Source organism: Cimex lectularius, unplaced genomic scaffold (assembly GCF_000648675.2).
Source record: "Cimex lectularius strain Harlan isolate CLEC.00 unplaced genomic scaffold, Clec_2.1 scaffold71, whole genome shotgun sequence".
Classification (NCBI taxonomy): domain Eukaryota; kingdom Metazoa; phylum Arthropoda; class Insecta; order Hemiptera; family Cimicidae; genus Cimex; species Cimex lectularius.
Window position 1 is genome coordinate 699,236 of NW_019392655.1, and position 17,846 is coordinate 717,081.

The 17,846-nt window shown below is 32.3% G+C and overlaps 3 protein-coding genes across 3 annotated transcripts in view; 1 reads left to right on the forward strand and 2 right to left on the reverse strand.

Annotated features, from left to right (window-relative positions):
- Positions 1 to 5,011, reverse strand: part of LOC106668239 (epidermal growth factor receptor) — a 179,155-nt gene extending 174,144 nt beyond the window's left edge. Inside the window, exon 1 of the mRNA XM_014396786.2 lies at positions 4,838 to 5,011. Within this exon, the coding sequence (XP_014252272.1) occupies positions 4,838 to 4,916 (79 nt within the window). The 5' untranslated portion in view covers positions 4,917 to 5,011. The remainder of the gene's footprint in view (positions 1 to 4,837) is intronic.
- LOC106668278 (locomotion-related protein Hikaru genki) overlaps positions 1 to 17,846 on the forward strand; it is a 614,924-nt gene that overhangs the window by 59,284 nt on the left and 537,794 nt on the right. Inside the window, exon 2 of the mRNA XM_024224607.1 lies at positions 13,140 to 13,194. The gene's annotated coding sequence lies outside the window, so the exon portion shown is untranslated. The remainder of the gene's footprint in view (positions 1 to 13,139; positions 13,195 to 17,846) is intronic.
- Positions 12,583 to 17,664, reverse strand: LOC106668215 (catalase-like). Its single transcript, XM_014396745.2, has 11 exons — positions 17,588 to 17,664; positions 17,490 to 17,533; positions 17,253 to 17,424; positions 14,328 to 14,466; positions 14,110 to 14,260; positions 13,735 to 13,914; positions 13,476 to 13,667; positions 13,266 to 13,418; positions 12,995 to 13,212; positions 12,812 to 12,941; positions 12,583 to 12,756 (listed from the first exon to the last, which is right to left on the reverse strand). Exons 1-11 carry the CDS (start codon positions 17,646 to 17,648, stop codon positions 12,658 to 12,660), a joined length of 1,539 nt encoding a protein of 512 aa, XP_014252231.1. The 5' UTR covers positions 17,649 to 17,664; the 3' UTR covers positions 12,583 to 12,657.

Below are 17,846 nucleotides of genomic sequence, written 5' to 3' on the forward strand. Positions count from 1 at the left end.
CAATACGATCTACAAGAAAGCTTACAAGAGTTCAGGGCTCAATAAAGCACAAACCTGGGTTCTAATAAATTAGAACCGGGTATAAAAAATTCAAATTCTGAGTTCTTGCTGATTTAATCCTTGTTTTTCTCACTTATAATTGCACGAAATCTAAACATTTGCTGACATAGCTTGAAAGACGAAATGTTCCCCTTTGCACTAATAAACATTGAATTTTAAAGGAATCTAGAATTTTAAAGACATCGGAGGCAAAAAACTAAACCTGGCGCATCCAATCAAAAAATGTCAATTTTTGGTTTGCTATAAAAATATTTGAACACTTTAAACATTGCGTAATACGAATCCAATTTTTTTAGTTTTTGTTTCGAAAACAATTGTTTTTGGCCTAGTTGTTTGAATCTCTTCAATTTTGAATTTTTCCGTTTCAAATGCCTTCAAATTTTCTAGAAAATCACAAAATTTGTGTTAAATTTGCAACGACTCTACCGACGTACAGGAAATTTTACAGAGGGTTTTATAAATTATACGCAATAGCACAAACTTGGCCTTAAAAATAATTTAAAGCAAGTAATTAAAAAAATAAAATTTGTTAAACTTTGTTTATTTTTATCCTTGTTTTTCTCGCTTACAATGTCACGAAAACTAAACATTGCTGACTCAACCCGAAAAGAAAAAGAAATATTCCGTCTTGCAACGGTGGTAATAACATTGAATTTTGATGAAATCAAGATGAGTTACGAAATTGTCAAGTGGAAAACCAACATCGGAGAAAAAAAAGAAAATTGACCTCCCGCTATCCAACACAAAAAAAATAAACAAATAAAAAATAAATATTGGACTGAAAATTGGTATTTAATGGTTTTACACTGTTTCTAAACGAACCCGAATCGTTTATTGCAAAAATCAATTTTTTGGCCCATTTTTCTAGAAACGTGTTTCGTTTTTTTTGTCATATTTTCCATATATTTTTCTCATTTAATACAATCTGACTTCTTATTTTCTTATTCTACGAAAAAATCCAAATCTACTGTAATATACTTTTGAAATACACGTACATCGAAGGCAGAAAACTTTGTTTTAAAAATGTACTTAAATTAGCTAAAATATTTTTTTCTCTGCTCTTAGGGCCTATTAGCATGAACGCTTTTGTGATTTTATATCTTCTTTTCTCAGTAGTAAGGGCATAAAATCTAATCTTTGTTGAAATAATCTAAAAAAAGCGAAATTCACCTTTCAAACGGTTGTCATAAAGTTTTAGAATATCAGAAGAGTTATTAATTTTTAATTACAACAAAAGAGCATCGAACAAAATATATCCTTGGGTTAATCAAGCCCATAAATGTACACATTTTGTTTGTCATAAAAACGTGTATTCATAGGCTTCAAAGGGTCATAAACAGAAGCCCAATTTTTTTACAAAAACATTTTTTTACCAATCGAAACGTTTTTTGCTTTTTTGCAATTTTTTATATACCTAACCTCATTCAATAAATTAAAAAAACCCTAACCATCCCTATTAACTATGGTCCGAAGTAAGTTATTCGCCTTTTTCTGATTTTTTTTTAAATTGCACGCTCTTACTTCAAATTAACAATAATAAAAGTTAAGTTTAATAAGTTGAAAAACTTACTATGGTGATTCTAAATTACTGCTACCAACCCTAGACACCAGCAAATTTCAGAAAACGTACTCCGTTTCATATCCTTTTTAGTGGTGTAATTGCGTTTTTAATTTTTTTTTCAAAAAGGTAGAAATTGAAGGAAAGGTAAAAACTGCGGTTGACGGATTGGTAAGGCGGAACTATTTAAAAAAAAAATGAAAAACTTAAGAGAATTTTGAATGAATTTATTAAACGTTTTTTAATTTGGGTTCGAAACCCAAATTAGTGGAATTGTTTACTTATTTACCAACGCGACTGCAACTTATTGTTTTATTATTCCCCAGAATATAAGAATTTTATGATTCAAAACGTTTTTAGTTCATTCATTCAAAATTTCCTTAATTTTTTCTTTTCAATCTTTCCACCTCACCAATCCGTCTACCACGGTTTTTCCTTTCTGTCATCATTTTCTTCATCTTTTAAAAAATTCATTAAAATACCAATTACACCACTAAAAAGGATATTAAATGGATTACGTTTTCTGAAATTTGCTGGTCTCTAGGTTTGGAAATAGTAGTTGTGCATTACCATAGTAAGTTTTTCAACATTGAAAAAAATTTTTTTTTTCAATTCTGGCTACTAAAACGCTTATTTTACCAAGGTTTACAAATTTAGTATTGATCACATCTTATTGGAAATTTAACGTAGTTTTCTACAGATTTGTCCAAAATCTTTCAATTTTAGAGTTATCATTGTTTATTTGAAATAAGGTAGTGAAATCTTAAAAAAATCAGAAAAAGGGAAATACCTCCGAAACTGTTGAGATAGGGACCATAGTTAATTAGGACTTTTTAGTTCCACTTTGAATGTAGAATCTATTGTCAAAGTTCGCAATACACGCGCGACAAAGTCAGAAAAACATAACAAAAACTACGTAAATTACTTACATTTTTTGTTGAATCATTGGCTCAGTCTAATGTAATTTTCGACCGAGTATCACAAAAACAAGTACGATTTAAATTTGAGACTTACGTCCGTAGGCGCTCCATTTTAGAACAGATACTTAAACAGTGTGGTACATCGTATTTTTTCTTGGCTAGTTGTAATTGCGTAAAATCTGAACAATTTTGAAATAATCTAAAAGAAGAGAAATTTACCTTTCAAACGGTCATAATGACGTTAAATTCTGATAAAATCCAGACGATATATGAATTTTTAAGTTGAACAACCAGACCCAGAGAAACAAAAATCTACTCAATCCCACCAATGTTTTTGCTTATCATAAAAATTAGTTTTTATTGGATTTAAAAGTGCTTAAAATGATCCGAAAAGGTTTTAAAAAAAAATTTTGGTCTACTTTTCTCGAAGTTTTTCATATATCTGATCACATTTAATACAAACTAGCATTTTTTTCTTATCCTAGATAACAAAACAAACCTAATGATATATAACATCAACTATGTAAATTACATAAGACATTTTTTTTTCTTGGTCCCATTATCAAGCAAGAACGTTCTGTCGATTTCATCCTTTTTTCTCATTTGTATTGGCATAAAATCTGAACATTGTTAACATAATCTAAAAGAAAGGAAATTCACCGTTCAAACGGTTGCCATAACGTTGAATTTGGTTAAAATCTAGAGGAGTTATTAATTTTTAATTGGAAAAGTAAGACACCAGAGAGAAAAGGCCTCGGGCTATCAATCCCAAAAATTTATAATTTTTGTTGGCCAAAAACTTGATTGGGCTTTAAAAGGTGCTTAAATCGAATCCGAATTGATCTTTAAAAACAATTATTTTGGCCTAGTTTACTTGAAGCGTCTTTTTAGTTTTATACTTTTTCATACATCAATCTCATTTATATTCTTGCATATTATTTTCATATTCTACGTAAAAGCACACATATACTGATGTGTATAAACTTTGAACGGGGTAAACTCCGCGCAGATGTCCAGCTTGCAGAGAAAGGTCGCTCAACGTGTCACACTTTGTCGAGGAGTGCCAGTCCATGGCGCCTTTCAGGGAGCGAGTAGGCAGAGCACTCGACGTAAAGACTTGGGCAGAGAGGTGGTTATGGTACAAAAAAACATTTACATAAAGACCACGGTATTTCGACTCCAGCCAAACTTTCGTTGTAGAACATGAATAAGACAATAGGATAAATCATGTGTAGGTGGAAGGAATGTTATAAATGTATTTCAATGACGTTCACAAAGCAACTTCAAAACTTTTGTTAATATTACTCGGTGAATAAGTCTTATAATAATAATAATAATATAATATTGATTGAAATATTAAAGAACAGACCATAATAGAAAAATAGGATTTGGTGATATCGTAGAAGCTTAGGAAAAGTTAACTTTTAAAAAAGCCCACATTCAGTTAATTCTTCTTCGTTAATTAATTCGCGTAAGTGGGTACGAGAAAAATGAAACGTCGATGGTACTTTTAATTTATTTCTTCCCCAAATTTAACAAGATCTATTTGGTCGATTTTGTCATCAGTTTCGTGAGGACATAACTGTTGACAAAATAAACCAACAAAACTACATAGGTCGACAATATTTTTTTAAAGCTTTGTTCTTCAAATGTGGAAGATACACTTGCGAAATATTTTTTCTCGCTGATACACGTTTTACAACAAAGTAGAAAATTTATTCGTTAGAATATTTTAAATGCTGATAATGTTAACTGCAACTGTCAAACTAATGATATCATCATATTAAATCATATTGTTTGCTCACCTTTAAAAATATTTCAAGTCAGTTTGAGGTAATGGATTTTAATTATGACGAAGATTCAAAAACAGTCTTCAGTGTCTAAACTATCGTTTTTCAAAGCAAAATGTTTTTTGAAAATGCGCAGGCTTTTTTTTGGGATGAGATGGTATCTCGCTGTGCTTAAAATTTTCAATTTTGAGTCGTCACATTTTACCATTTAAGCCACTGAATCTCCTCGCATTTTTTACCGTTTCGCGCAATTAAAAAGTCAGCCTTTTTGTGTGTAAAAGGAGCCGGTTATAAGATATTGGCTTACAACGCTCACCAGCTCCGAATCAGCGAATTAACTAAAAGCTCAGCTTTTTTATTCTATAATTGATTGCCACTCCTCGCGGCGATTGTCGAGCCGTTGAATGTGAAGTGAGAAAATAAATTTTTTCTCAATGGCATACCAAAAACGACAAAATTGAGACAAGACCGAAGACTTCATCTCAGATCTGATAAAACCAAAATCTTACCTTTTTCTTCGATTAAGCCGGCCTGTAATCCAGATACGAGCATGGTGACCAGAAGCACTATCCAATGAACGTTTTCCATTTTTTCCTCTTTTTTTTCTCTCAGGTTGTTCAGTTAGCACATGACGAAGTATCGGGCGCACTTGACACTTTAAACGAAGCACATTTCACCCCCGCGTTCGGCGACTGAATGAAAGACGGCCGGTTGACAGTTCCTCCCCTCCAATTCTTCAAGGCGCTCTCTCGTGCTTCTTCGTCCAAAATCCTCATTCTTCGCTCTTCGGCCCGTGGCCATTGACAATATTCCCATCGTCTACCGGCCGTCTTCCAGATCTTTTTGACAAACCCGAACCTCCATCCTTTCAACACGCAAAAAACTTTTTATACATAATCATTACACTTGAGCTGAGAACTTACATCAATATATAAAAGGGGGTTCCTAGGCGAACTTAAGCCTGATTTTAGGAGAAGATACTCGACAGTTAGCTTTAATTAGCGTCTCGTGACCGACTATCTATGTAACTTACATGGAATTTTAATGAAACTTTTTTTAGCGATACTATGCCGAAAAATATTAGACAGGTATACCTTCCTAAGAGCTTTCTTGCCAATAGGGCCTAGGAAGAAGGCAAAATTATCCAAATTAATTTAAATTTGGTTTTCTGCTTTTGTTGTTTGTGTATCCTATATCGAGTTACTTCACGTAAAGTTCTTTTTGGGAGTACGAAAAACTAATATAAACTTAGTTTCTTGCTAATTATTTTATTTAATTTTTCAATTTACATTGCAAAAACACACAAAGAACCAATGATTTATGCGAGCAAATTATACCTGGCTATTGAAATATCGTAAATTACAAAATTTGTAACCGAGCGACAATTACTTCAAAGTAGGTTGGAATATTTTTTTAATAAAGAAACAAAGCCGATATTCAAGTTCTGCACCTAAAAAGCCGTGAATGCTAATTTTTGGTACTTCCGGAAAATCAAAAATATAATTTTTTGTACGAATTTTTCGCCTTACAAATGTCTACGATTATTTTTCGAAAACCACAAAAATTGTCATAACTTTAAACAGACTCCACCGATCTACAAGAAAGTACAATAAAGCGCACATAATGGCACAAATATAATAAATTAGAAAGGTGTTTTTAGTGAAACTTGGCCGAAAAATTTTACGCTACGAGGGTTCTTGCAAAAAAAAAAAAATCTGAAGTAATTAAAATGAGTTTTTCTGCCTTCATTGTACATGTATTGCTAGTTACTTAGTTATTAGAGCAGGGGGTGCATAAAATAATATAAAATTAGTTTCTTACTAAATATTGTAACTTACTGTGTAAAAACACGAAAAGAATCAATCATTGGGGCGAGTAAATTATGCCTGACTATTGAAATATTGTATATTATATAATTTTTAACCGAGCAACAATTATTTCTAAGTAGGTTGAAATATTTATTTTATAAAGAAACAAAGCCGATGTTCTTCAAGTCCGGCACCTAAAAAGCCATGAAAACTAACTTTTGGGAATTTGGGAAAATCAAATTCATAAATTTCTTTAAGAATTTTTCGCCTTGTGAATGTCTACGATTATTTTTCGAACACCATAAAAAAATCCAATGGCTGTGAATGTTTTTCAAAAATCACAAAAATTGACATTGCTTTAAGTTGACTCCACTGATTTACAAGAAAGTTTACGTGCACGAGAGTGCTTGCCAATGGGGCCTGGAAGCAAAAAAATGTAAAGTAATTAAAACAAGGTTTTCTGCCTTCATTGTGCTGTATTGCCAGTTACTTTGGGAGGACGGGTACAAAAATTAATAAAAATTAGTTTCTTACTAAATGTTGTAACTTTCTGTGCAAAAACACGAAAAGAATCAATCATTTGGGCAAATTATACCTGACTATTGAAATATTGTATATTACATAATTTGTAATCGAGAGACAATTACTTCTAAGTAGGTTGAAATATTTGTTTAATAAAAAAACAAAGCCATTATTCAGGTTGTGCACCTAAAAAGCCGTGAAAACTAATTTTTGAAATGTTGGGAAAATTAAACACAAATTTTTTTACGAATTTTTCGCCTTACGACTATTTTTCGAAAACTGTAAAAATTGTCATAACTCCGACTCCACGGATGTACAAGTAAGTTTACAGGGCACAATAAAGCACAGATAATGGCACAAACATCTTTCTATAATAAATTAAAAAAGTGTTTTTAGTGAACATAATAAAACATATATAATTAAAGAAGAGAAATTTTTTAAAAGTAATATACCAATTAAATAATTAATCAAAAAGTTCTATAAAATTTCAATAATCTAATAAATGAATGCATACTGCTACCACTAATTAGTATAAATCTGTTTTTGTTGATTGTTGTAATGTATAAAACTATTTGTGAGCTCACAATTCCTACTGTCAAGCACAAGTTGAACTTACTGAAAGCAGGCTGTTCATTTTACATTATTTTTTTCTTCATTGTCATTCAATGTACATCAGATGGGTACATTTTGATATTTTTGTGTTTGTCTTTTAACCGAGTGAAGTAGCAAAGTAGTTGAAAATTTGTTTGTTCAAGAAACAAAGGCATTAGTTTTCTGCGCCTTAAAACACCCTGAATACAAATTTTTGGGAAAATAACAAAAACTTAATTTTGCCCCAATTTTTTTCCTTCCAAATGGGTGAGATTATTTTTCGAAAATCAAAAATATTGTCATAATTTTAAAAGGCTCTACCGATCTACAAGAAAGTTTAAAGGGGTTCGGGTTCAACAAAAACTTGGCTTCTACAATAAAAATTATTGTAGAATTTTAATTAAGGTTTAGTTTTTTATACCCGTTTCAATTATTAGAAATGGGTATAAAAACTAAACCTTTGAAGAGTTCTTGCTGATTTTACCCTCTTTTTTTGCCCATAATCTGCCTACTAAACCTAAAATTTTGGTTTTTCAAAGAAACTTTTACACTTAACGCCTTCCTGATGATTCCAGTGAAAAATTGTCTATTTTTAGTTTCTATAAAAATTATTATTTAAGTGCTTTAATGTGTGCTTAATACTAATCTGAATGGATTTTATTATTATTATATTTTAATGAAAAACAATTTTTTTCCGCCTACTTTATTAGTATCATCTTTTCTTATGATTCTTCCTTTTTGAAGGTGGGATAATAGGTCATCTCAAAAAACCACAACCAGTTTTTATCCACAACGTTTCAGATTTATTTTAATTCTTAACTGTTATAAATATTAATTATACTTATACAGTCATACTTATACTTATTATACAGTCATTAATATTTTATAACAGTTTATTTAAAAAAAAACTGTTATAAAATATTAATGACTGACGACCACTTTTTTAACCATTGCGTTAACTCACCTGAGGAAGGATTAAAATAAATCCGAACGTTTTGATAAAAAGTGGTTGTGGTTTTTTGAGATGACCTATTATCCCACCTTCAAGAAGGAAGAATCATAAGATTAACTGTTGAGGTCGAAATATAAGAAAACATCGTTATTGTCTTTTCATTTTTATATTTTCACGTTCCAAATTTTCTCAAAAATCAGAAAACATGATAAATTTTCGACTCACCCGATTTACAGGAAACTTGGTTTAGCCTGAAAGATGAAATATTCCACCTTGGAAAGGTTGTTATAACATTGAATTTTGATTAAATCAAAAGGATTTTAGAATCTTCAAGCAAAACACAAGACATCGGAAGCAAAACAATTGTCCACCCCCCTGGAGGCGGTCAAAAATGTCTATTTTTGGTTTGCTATAAAAATTGCTGTCTAGTGATATTTCTATCCATGGATGATATGTAGAAAATATGAAAAAACAAAACAATCGTTTGGAGAAAAATAGGCCAAAAAATTAGTTTTTGAAATAAACCGATTCGGGTTTGTTAAAACACAGTGTAAAACCATTAAATTGCAATTTTCAATCCATTTTTTTTGGTTGGGTACCCGGAGATCAATTTTCTTTTTGTTTCAAATGTTGGTGTTCCAGTGACAATTTCATAGTCTTCTTGATTTCATCAAAATTCAATATTATTACAACCATTGCAAGGTCGAATATTTCTTCTTTCGGACTGTGTCAACAATGTTTAAATTTTGTGCCATGGTAAGTGAGAAAAACAAGGATAAAATCAACATAAACTCCTCAAACGTTTTTTATTTATTTTTTATATTAAGGTTGTAAATTATTTGTTAAGGCCAAGTTTGTGGCATTTTAAAAAAACCTCTCTAAAGTAATTGGTGTGGGTGATTGTAAATATATCAAGAAAATTTGAAGGAATTTGAAATGGAAAAATACAAAAATGATAAAAGATTCAAGTAAAGTAGGCCATTTTTTTTTTAAACAAAAACAATTTGGATTCATATTAAGCACTGTTTAAAGTGCTTAAATACTAATTTTTATAGCAAACCAAAAATAGACATTTTATGACAGGATGTGCCAAGGGTAATTTTTTGTCTCCGATGTATGTTTTTCACTTGAAAATTCATAACTCCTTTGGATTCTTTTAAAATTTGATGTTATTACAATTAGGGCAAAGGAGAACATTTCTTCTTTCAAGCTTCACCAACAAACTTTTTTGGATTTCATCCATTATAAGTGAGAAAAGTAAGGTTTAATTTTTTTCTAACAGTTTCTAATTATTGTAGGAGGAAATAGTGCATTTGGCATTTGGAATGCGAAAACAGACAAATGAAAAGTCAATAATATAGGCCAAATAATTTTTATTAATTAAAAAAAAATTGGATTTGTATTAAAGCAACGCTTAAATCACTTAAATAATAATTTTTTTAGGAAACCAAAAATTGACAGTTTGACTGGATGCATTTTTTTAATCTCTGATATCTTTTTTTTCATTTAAACATTCATAACTCCACTGGATTCCTTCCTAATTTAATGTTATTACAACCGAAGCGAAACAGTGTATTTTTTCTTCCATGCTAGTGTTTAGATTTTATGACATTATAAGTGAGAAAAATCAGGGCTAAACCTCCTCATAAATTTCCATTTTAATTCCAATAAATTAAAATAAGAATAAGAAAATGAAATGGTATGTAAGAAGGTATTAAATGAGGTTAGATATATAAAAAGTTTAAACAGGCAAAAGACAATTTAATTGTCAAAGAAGGTGTACAAAGTTTAATAAAGTTTACCAAAGTACTTAACCTGTACTGAACGTACTTAAATAAACAGTAAAAGCCAGATAATTTATGTGAAAATAAATAAAGGTGATTAATTGATTAGATTTATATATTGTAGGTTTCTCCATTTGTGTAGGTGCAACTACTACTACTTTGATAAAGCAGGGGGTATAAGTCTGATTCATGAAGCAGTGGAAGAAGTGCTTGATCCAATAGAAATCCCTAGTGCTTGACTGAGCATGGTGCCCATCTCTTCACTGACCTGGTTGTAGTTCTGAAGGGCTCTTTCCTAAAATACAAATAATTATTTTTATCTCAACACAATGAGATATTACACGGCATTACTTGAATGAATGGAGCTGCCAAACTAAGTGATGCAGCAATATTCTGGACAATTCTGTTCCTCTGGTCTTCTGTTAGAGAATTCCAGAACATCTGGGCTTGACTAAAGTTGTCATCGTTAGCTGTATTATAGCTGAAAAATTATAAAATGGATTATATTAAACTAGTATAACTATGGAAGATTAAATTAAACCTTTCAACGTTTCCAGATACTGGAAATGGTGCAGGCTTTCCCCATATGTTTCCCTGAGGTCCATTGTAACTATTGGGATAATAGTTTGGTTCACCGCCTTGGTTGTTGTCAGATCGGCTTTTTCCATCTCTCTGCCTGTTTGCAACAGGCAGGCCTCGGTAAGGTCGGTTGATCGGAAGAATTTCATTATTTACACCCAGCCGATACATAAGAGTGTCCGTGTACGAAAACATCCTTCCCTGAATTTAATTTAATGTTAATTGTTGGAATTTATTTTTATAGTTTTATCCTACCTGTAAAATTTTGTCAGGTGAAGTTTCAATCCCTGGAACAAGACGAGCCGGGTCAAATCCGACTTGTTCCACTTGGGCAAAATAATTACTCGGGTTTTGGTTAAGCACTAGTACCCCAGCGGGTTGCAATGGGAATTGACTGGTTGGCCACAACTATAAAATTATTTTGATATAACAAACCTAGATAACACCCTCTTTCAATATCTATTACACCTTTCAAGAGTAATAATTGTAAAATTTCACCTTGGTCACATCAAACGGATTCCAGGAGAAGTTTCTAGCCTGGTCTTGTGTCATTATTTGCAAGCTCAGATTCCAAGATGGGAAATTTCCATTGGCGATGTTATTATAAAGATCCCTTGTCAAGAAATCTGGATCGATACCTGCTAATTGTGTGGCAGTGTTTGGATCCATGAATTCCAACCCTTGGTTTGTCTATAAAATAAACTCCTGTTACTCATTAGAACTAAACAAAACTTTAAACTCACTTACAATAAAGTGAAATTTACAGAAAACATATTCTCCAGTGGTCGTTGTGAGGGAGAATGTGTTTGGTCCAAATCCGTTCATCTGGCGATAACTGGCTGGCAACCCAAGATCAGAAAATACCATTAGACTCATGAATGTTGTTTCTGGCATTAATGAAACAAAATCCCAGAACATGTTGTTGTCCTAAACAAATGATTTGTAATGAAGTGGAACATTTTTTTTATTTAAAAAAAAAAAAAAAACTTACGTGAAGGTTTGTCACTGGATTGCGCTTAACAACATGAATAAAACTCGGGAAGAGCAATGGGTCTCTAATCCAAAAAATGGGTAGATTGAGTCCTACTAGATCCCAGTTGCCATCATTCGTATAAAACTTCACAGCAAAACCTCTTGCATCCCTAATAAACTAAATAATTATTCTGGCCTTATAATGTTCAGAGTTTTGTTACCTGACTGTTTCAGCAGCTCCTGTTTCTCCAGCTACTTGTGAGAATCTGACAGTCACGGGCGTCTGCACTCCGACTTGGGTGAAAATAGTCGCCCTCGTCACGGCAGACAGATCATTCGTTGACAAGAAATAACCCATCGCTCCTGATAAGATTTTTTTAAATTTTATTTCTTAACTAGTATAAATTTGACGAACCTGCGCCTTTGGCGTGCACGACTCTCTCAGGGATTCTCTCTCGGTCAAAGTGTTGGAGTTCATTGAAGAACGTGATGTCCTGTACTAGCATAGGTCCTCTGGGCCCAGCAGTAAGAACGTCAATCACATCATAAACCGGCGCTCCAGAGCTCAGTGTGTAATTTAGAATGTTCTGGGTGAAAAAGATTAAAAAATATTTCATAAGCTACTTCAAAAATTTTTAAACCATGCCTTAGTTACGGAATTAAAAAAGTCCTGTTTAAAATTCAAAAGGTATCTTGACTTACTGTTGTACTTTGTCGAAATGAATCCAATTGAAGGGATGCTGGATTATTCGGCCCATAACCAAGATCGGCTAATAATAAATATATAAGATAAAATTTTAACCAAAGTGGTTACTCGTTTAAAAATAAATTAAGTATAACTAACTTACTGTTTAAATTTTGTGGAGTTTGTCCTGAACAAAAAATTAAATTAAACAATAAAAGAAATATTGTCCGTGTCATGCTGAAAAACAAATATTTTAAAAGTATTTTTTTGTGTGCGGATAATATATAGTGTGACGTGAAGTAGATTGCTATATCTATTTAAATTTCTAGGTTCAAGGAGAGTTAAAGAAAAGATTAGATTCTAAACAAAAAACCTTTAAACATATTTTATATAAGTATTTTATTAGTGGAACAAAATGTATTTTTAACAGTGGTTTCTATGAATTCCCTGGGCTAATAACATCTTTGTGTAGAGAATTGTTTAGACTTTGACCAAACACCGGGTGAATTCTGTTGAAAAGCGAAACCGCTCTTGCCTGCAACAATTTAATAATAAATAATAAGTCTCATCATTCATTGCCACATAAATACCTGTATGTGTGGGTATGTCATGATGAGAGTGCTGGAAAGGCTAGTAACAAGTTCCGACTGCTGGAGAGCATCTAGAGATTCCCAAAATGTTGCCAACTGACTGAAATTGTCCTCGTCTAATGTGTTATATCTTAAAAAAAAAAATGTTACTTCTGATCACAAAACTTTGTTGTAAGGTTTTACCTTGAAACATTCCCTTCAACAGGGAACGGAAATGTTCTTCTTGATAAAGTACGAAGTCCGCTGAAACTATTTGAATAGAAATTTACAGTAGACCATTGGTTTTCTTTGTATTGGGCATAACCATTTCTCTGTTTGTTATTTTCAGGATTGGCAGTCAAGAGAGAAGAAATTTTTCCAGTACGGTACAACTGGGCGTCATGGTAAGCAAATAATCTTCCCTAAAAAATATTATTATTTAAGATAAAGGCAGAGAAAACAATTAAATAATTACCTGTAAAACTTTGTCAATGCTCGGTTGTATACCAGGCACAAGATTAGCCGGATTAAATGCATTACTTTCGACCTCAATAAAATAGTTTCTAGGGTTTTGGTTCAAGACTAGTCTTCCGACAGGTATTTCTGGAATCTCATTGATTGGCCACATCTAACAGTTCAAAATTGAAATATAAATTTTGATAATTTATTAAATCACTAATAAAACCTTCGTGGGGTCGAAAGGGTTCCAGGACATTGAAGACACCTGGTGCTGATTAAGTATCTGAACAGACATGTTCCATGATGGGTAGTTGCCTGTCGCTATCGCATTGTACAAGTCCCTGGCAAAGAAGTCTGGGTCAGTTCCTGCAAGAATGTTTGCTTGTTCGACAGGCATGACCTTCAGCCCTTGATTTGTCTAATAAAAAAAATAAAAAATAAATAATAATAATATTTAGGTATTTACCTTATTTTAATTTTTTTACCGAAAAATGAAATCTACAAAATACAACTGTCCCATTTGCATTCACTAGTTCAAATGTGTTGATGGAAAATGCATCGATGTGACGGAAGCTGGCCGGCAGGCCATAGCCAGTGTTAATGATACTATATTGCAGCAATGTTTCCGGAACGAGGGTGAAAAAATCCCACACTGAATTTGGATCCTGACAAAATGAACTTAATAAATTTGGTTTTTAAACTTTTTTGCTAGTAAATACGTAAAGTGATCCCTCAAGGGATCGGCCTGTTGAACGCTGCGCTGCCCGTCTCCAAAAGCTCAGCTTTCGGTAAAGATTCACGGTAGATCCTTGAGTAGCAATTCCCTTTATAAAATACAAAAAAAAAAAAAAATTGCTTACTGATAAATGAGTCATAGGGTTTCTTGAAGAGGAGTGAATCAGATGTGGGAAACGCAATGGATCTCTTACAAAAAACACTGGTGAATTGTTGCAAAGTAAGTCCCAAATGCCATCGTCTGTGAAAAATTTCATCGCAAAGCCCCTAGTGTCTCTAAAAAAATGTATATATTTACACAAAAATATCCCCTTTTATTAATAATCTCACTTGTCTAATTTACCTTACTGTATCGGATGAAGCAATGTCACCTGTAACTCTAGAAAACCTGGCAGTTACTCGTGTCCTCTTTTGAACTGTAAAAACTTTTGCTTTTGAATACTTTGTTATGTCATTTGTTATAACGAGATATCCAGAAGCACCTAGAATTTATCGGATTATTTCTTAGTTTTATTTTTTTCTTAGCTAAATATTGGGTTGTAAAATAAAGTTTTTTAAATAATCTAATTTTATTGCTGTTTTGAATAGGCATTATTGTTGACGCACTCTCAAAAGTGGTTAGTTAGTTATTTTTCAAATTTGTTTTATTATCGTTATTTTATTTTAGTTATTATTTTATTTATTTATTTTATTTATTTTTAGTTTTATTTTATTTTATTTAGTAATTTTATCAAGTTTTTCATCAGTTTTGTTCGAGGTCTCTTATTTTTGCAAGGTGTTTTACTAATTTAAAAAGGAGAAAAAATCGTGTATTTTCATAATTTTTTCAAATTACCACAAAGAGAAAACTAAGGCTCAAATCACTAGGAAAATTTGTGATGTGTATGGTGATTAACTAGGAGAAAGCACCATCCAAGTAGTTTGCTCAGAAGAGAAAATTTTGGTCTCTGGTCTTCCTTTAACCGTTGATGATCAAACTCAATCTTTTGCTGCAAATACCCCACATTCCCACTACATGAGACATCACAGAGACACTGACATGTCTGATAGAAGCGGTTCAACGTATCTAAGAGCAACTGGAGATGTTTGTCAGAGAGTATATGGGTTCCCTCAAATGTCGACTAAAAAAAATATATTGAACTGCATCTCCATTCTATCCTAAAATGCATTTTTTTTCTTTTCTTTTCATTTATTTTATTAAAAGCCCAACTGCATAAAAGAGTTTTACATTAGGTATACAAATATTTCACGTTTTACAATTTGAGACACCAGATTGACCAATTAGTTTTATCAGAGCATTCACTGTAGGAGAAATTGTTACTTAATAAATATTATAATTTAAAATAAATTGTTATGGCTGTATATCACAGATGTTTTTGCACTATTTACAATTGTTCAGACGTATTGCTTTTTTGCTCCTAGTTTGAAATGGACAGCACCTTTACTTTACTAAATCGAGAATGAAACTTGTATCGCACGTAAATTGTCTCTTGTATAGTCGGGAGTTGTAGTTCTTTGTATATCTGATTGTTCTTCATGTATCACTTGACATTTATTGCCATTCGTGCTATTTTATTTTGTATTGCATCCGCTTTATTTTGGATGAAGACTCTGCTCCCAAATTTTTTACACACACAAAGGAGCACAGGCTTTATTATTAGCATAATTATAAATTAGCATAATGAGTTTGGGCCATATCTTGGTTTTGAGGTTTATAGTAGGATATAGCATACTCAGACAAGCATATCTTTCAGTCACCTTTTTATTTATGTGGTACTTCCAGTTTAGCCTTCTGTCCAGATGTAATCTTAGGCATTTCACAGAGCTGTCAGGAGGATTCCATGAGATGTCATTTCCTTTAGTTTTTACGGCTGGTTTAAAATTATTGACTGGGAATGAAAAGTGGGTTCTTTACAGCCAAATTAAAAAAAAAAGAAAATCCCGGGGGAACATCAGTGACCCACTGTTAGCAACTCGGAAAGCTAGATTAAATCATATTTTATTATGAGATTCTTCCTTTTAACTTTTAACTAACTTTTAATTCAATTGTACACTGCACACAATTGGAGCATTGTTAGCAATTCATGAAAAAAAAAAAAAAAAAAATTGGCGAATGGCAAGTACATTTCCATCAGGATTCCATTTGTTTTTGCAGTCTCGTCAGAAATAGTTGGAGCTTGGCCGGGATGTGCTACTTGACCCATTGCATTAGCCTGACACTGCCCTTTCAGATTTTCACTTATTCTATGCTCTGCAAAACTCTATTAATGGGAAAACTTTATCCTTGTCTGCGGACAAGGATCTCTTGTACAAATTAAAGAGTGCCCTTCAAAATACCCTCTACTTAATCCTCCGCTCTTATTTCACAGAGCAGTTCCTTCAGGTCTGGCAAGGATCACATTGCTCTGAACACTGCTCTCTGACGGGAGTACTGTCGGGCAGTATGCTTAGACCAATCCTTTAGCAGATGTTCCCATTAAACTTACCATCTTTCTTGCATCTTTTGCTGATGGCACAACTGTAATATCCTCTAACCCCGATAGTGCGGTTGCTTCGGAAGATAGGGACATATCACACTCAGATTGGTATAGACAATGGAGAATGAAGATAAATAAAAAGCAAGTTTGTCCATGTCATATTTATACTCTGTAGCTAATCTCATCTCACGATGTACTACGACAATATTCAAATCCCAAAAAATGACTGTGTACGCTACCTCTGGTTCCACCAAGATTTATGCTTAACGTGGAATCAGCAAACGACTGAAACAATAAGACCTAAACAGATGCTACAGTCTACTCTACAAACTTATAGTTTGTATCTATAATCCTATTTATCTAAAATATAATTTCCCATAATCCACAATAATCTCTTCCGTCACCCCAATAGTCTCTATCCAACTAAACCCATCCCTACAATGAAATAAGGCGTCTCAAGGGGAAATGGCCTTGCGACCTCCTTTCTGAGGAATAAATAGTGAAGTGTGGAGGATTAATGTTGATTATTTGCACCCATCAATTTAAATAGGTAAATATATATCATTAAATTACATATTGTAAAAAAAATCACAGATTGTAATAATACATCAAAATAATAATTTAAAAAAAATGCAACAGATAATGGGACAAATTTGTAAATACAGTTTTGATTAAATTTATTTACAACTATTGGAAATTTTCATTGAATTTGCCATAAAAAAGCACTAAACATTGGTAATTTGGTAATCATCATTTCCTTTCACAAACAAATTAGTTAAAATAAAATATACCTGGGCCTTTGGGGTGAACTATACGCTGTGGAATTCTCTCTCTGTTAAGGGACTGAATCTGATCGAACAAAATATTGTCTTGTATTACTAGAGGATCATATTTGTCATAATTTTGAGAGCTAGACAACTCATCTGCTGAAGTGCCTTCATTCGAAAAAGCCACTGGTGGAATCTAAGCATATACAAAACAATAGAAATTGTGTCAGATTAATAATAAAAATTGGAATTGAGATTTACCGAATGAGTTTCATGAGAATGTAACTCAGATGTTCCATTAAGACCTGAGTGAAAATATACTTTAAAATGGGGATTTTTCTGTTAAATAATATACCTACTTTGAGTTGTCAAAGAATCTAATGAAATTAAAATAACTGACACTAAAGATAGATATTTCATAACTTAAAAGTTTAGCAACTGTTTCAAAAAAATAACTAAACCAGAAGAGTTCATTGTCTTTTGTACTAACGTCTATATGTTTTCAATATCTAAAATAGCCTTCATAAATTGTTAGATAAGTCTCCTGACAAAACTGGACTTAAAATATTGCAGAAATTTTGTCTGCAAACAAGTTTTCAAATAGATTATGAATTGATA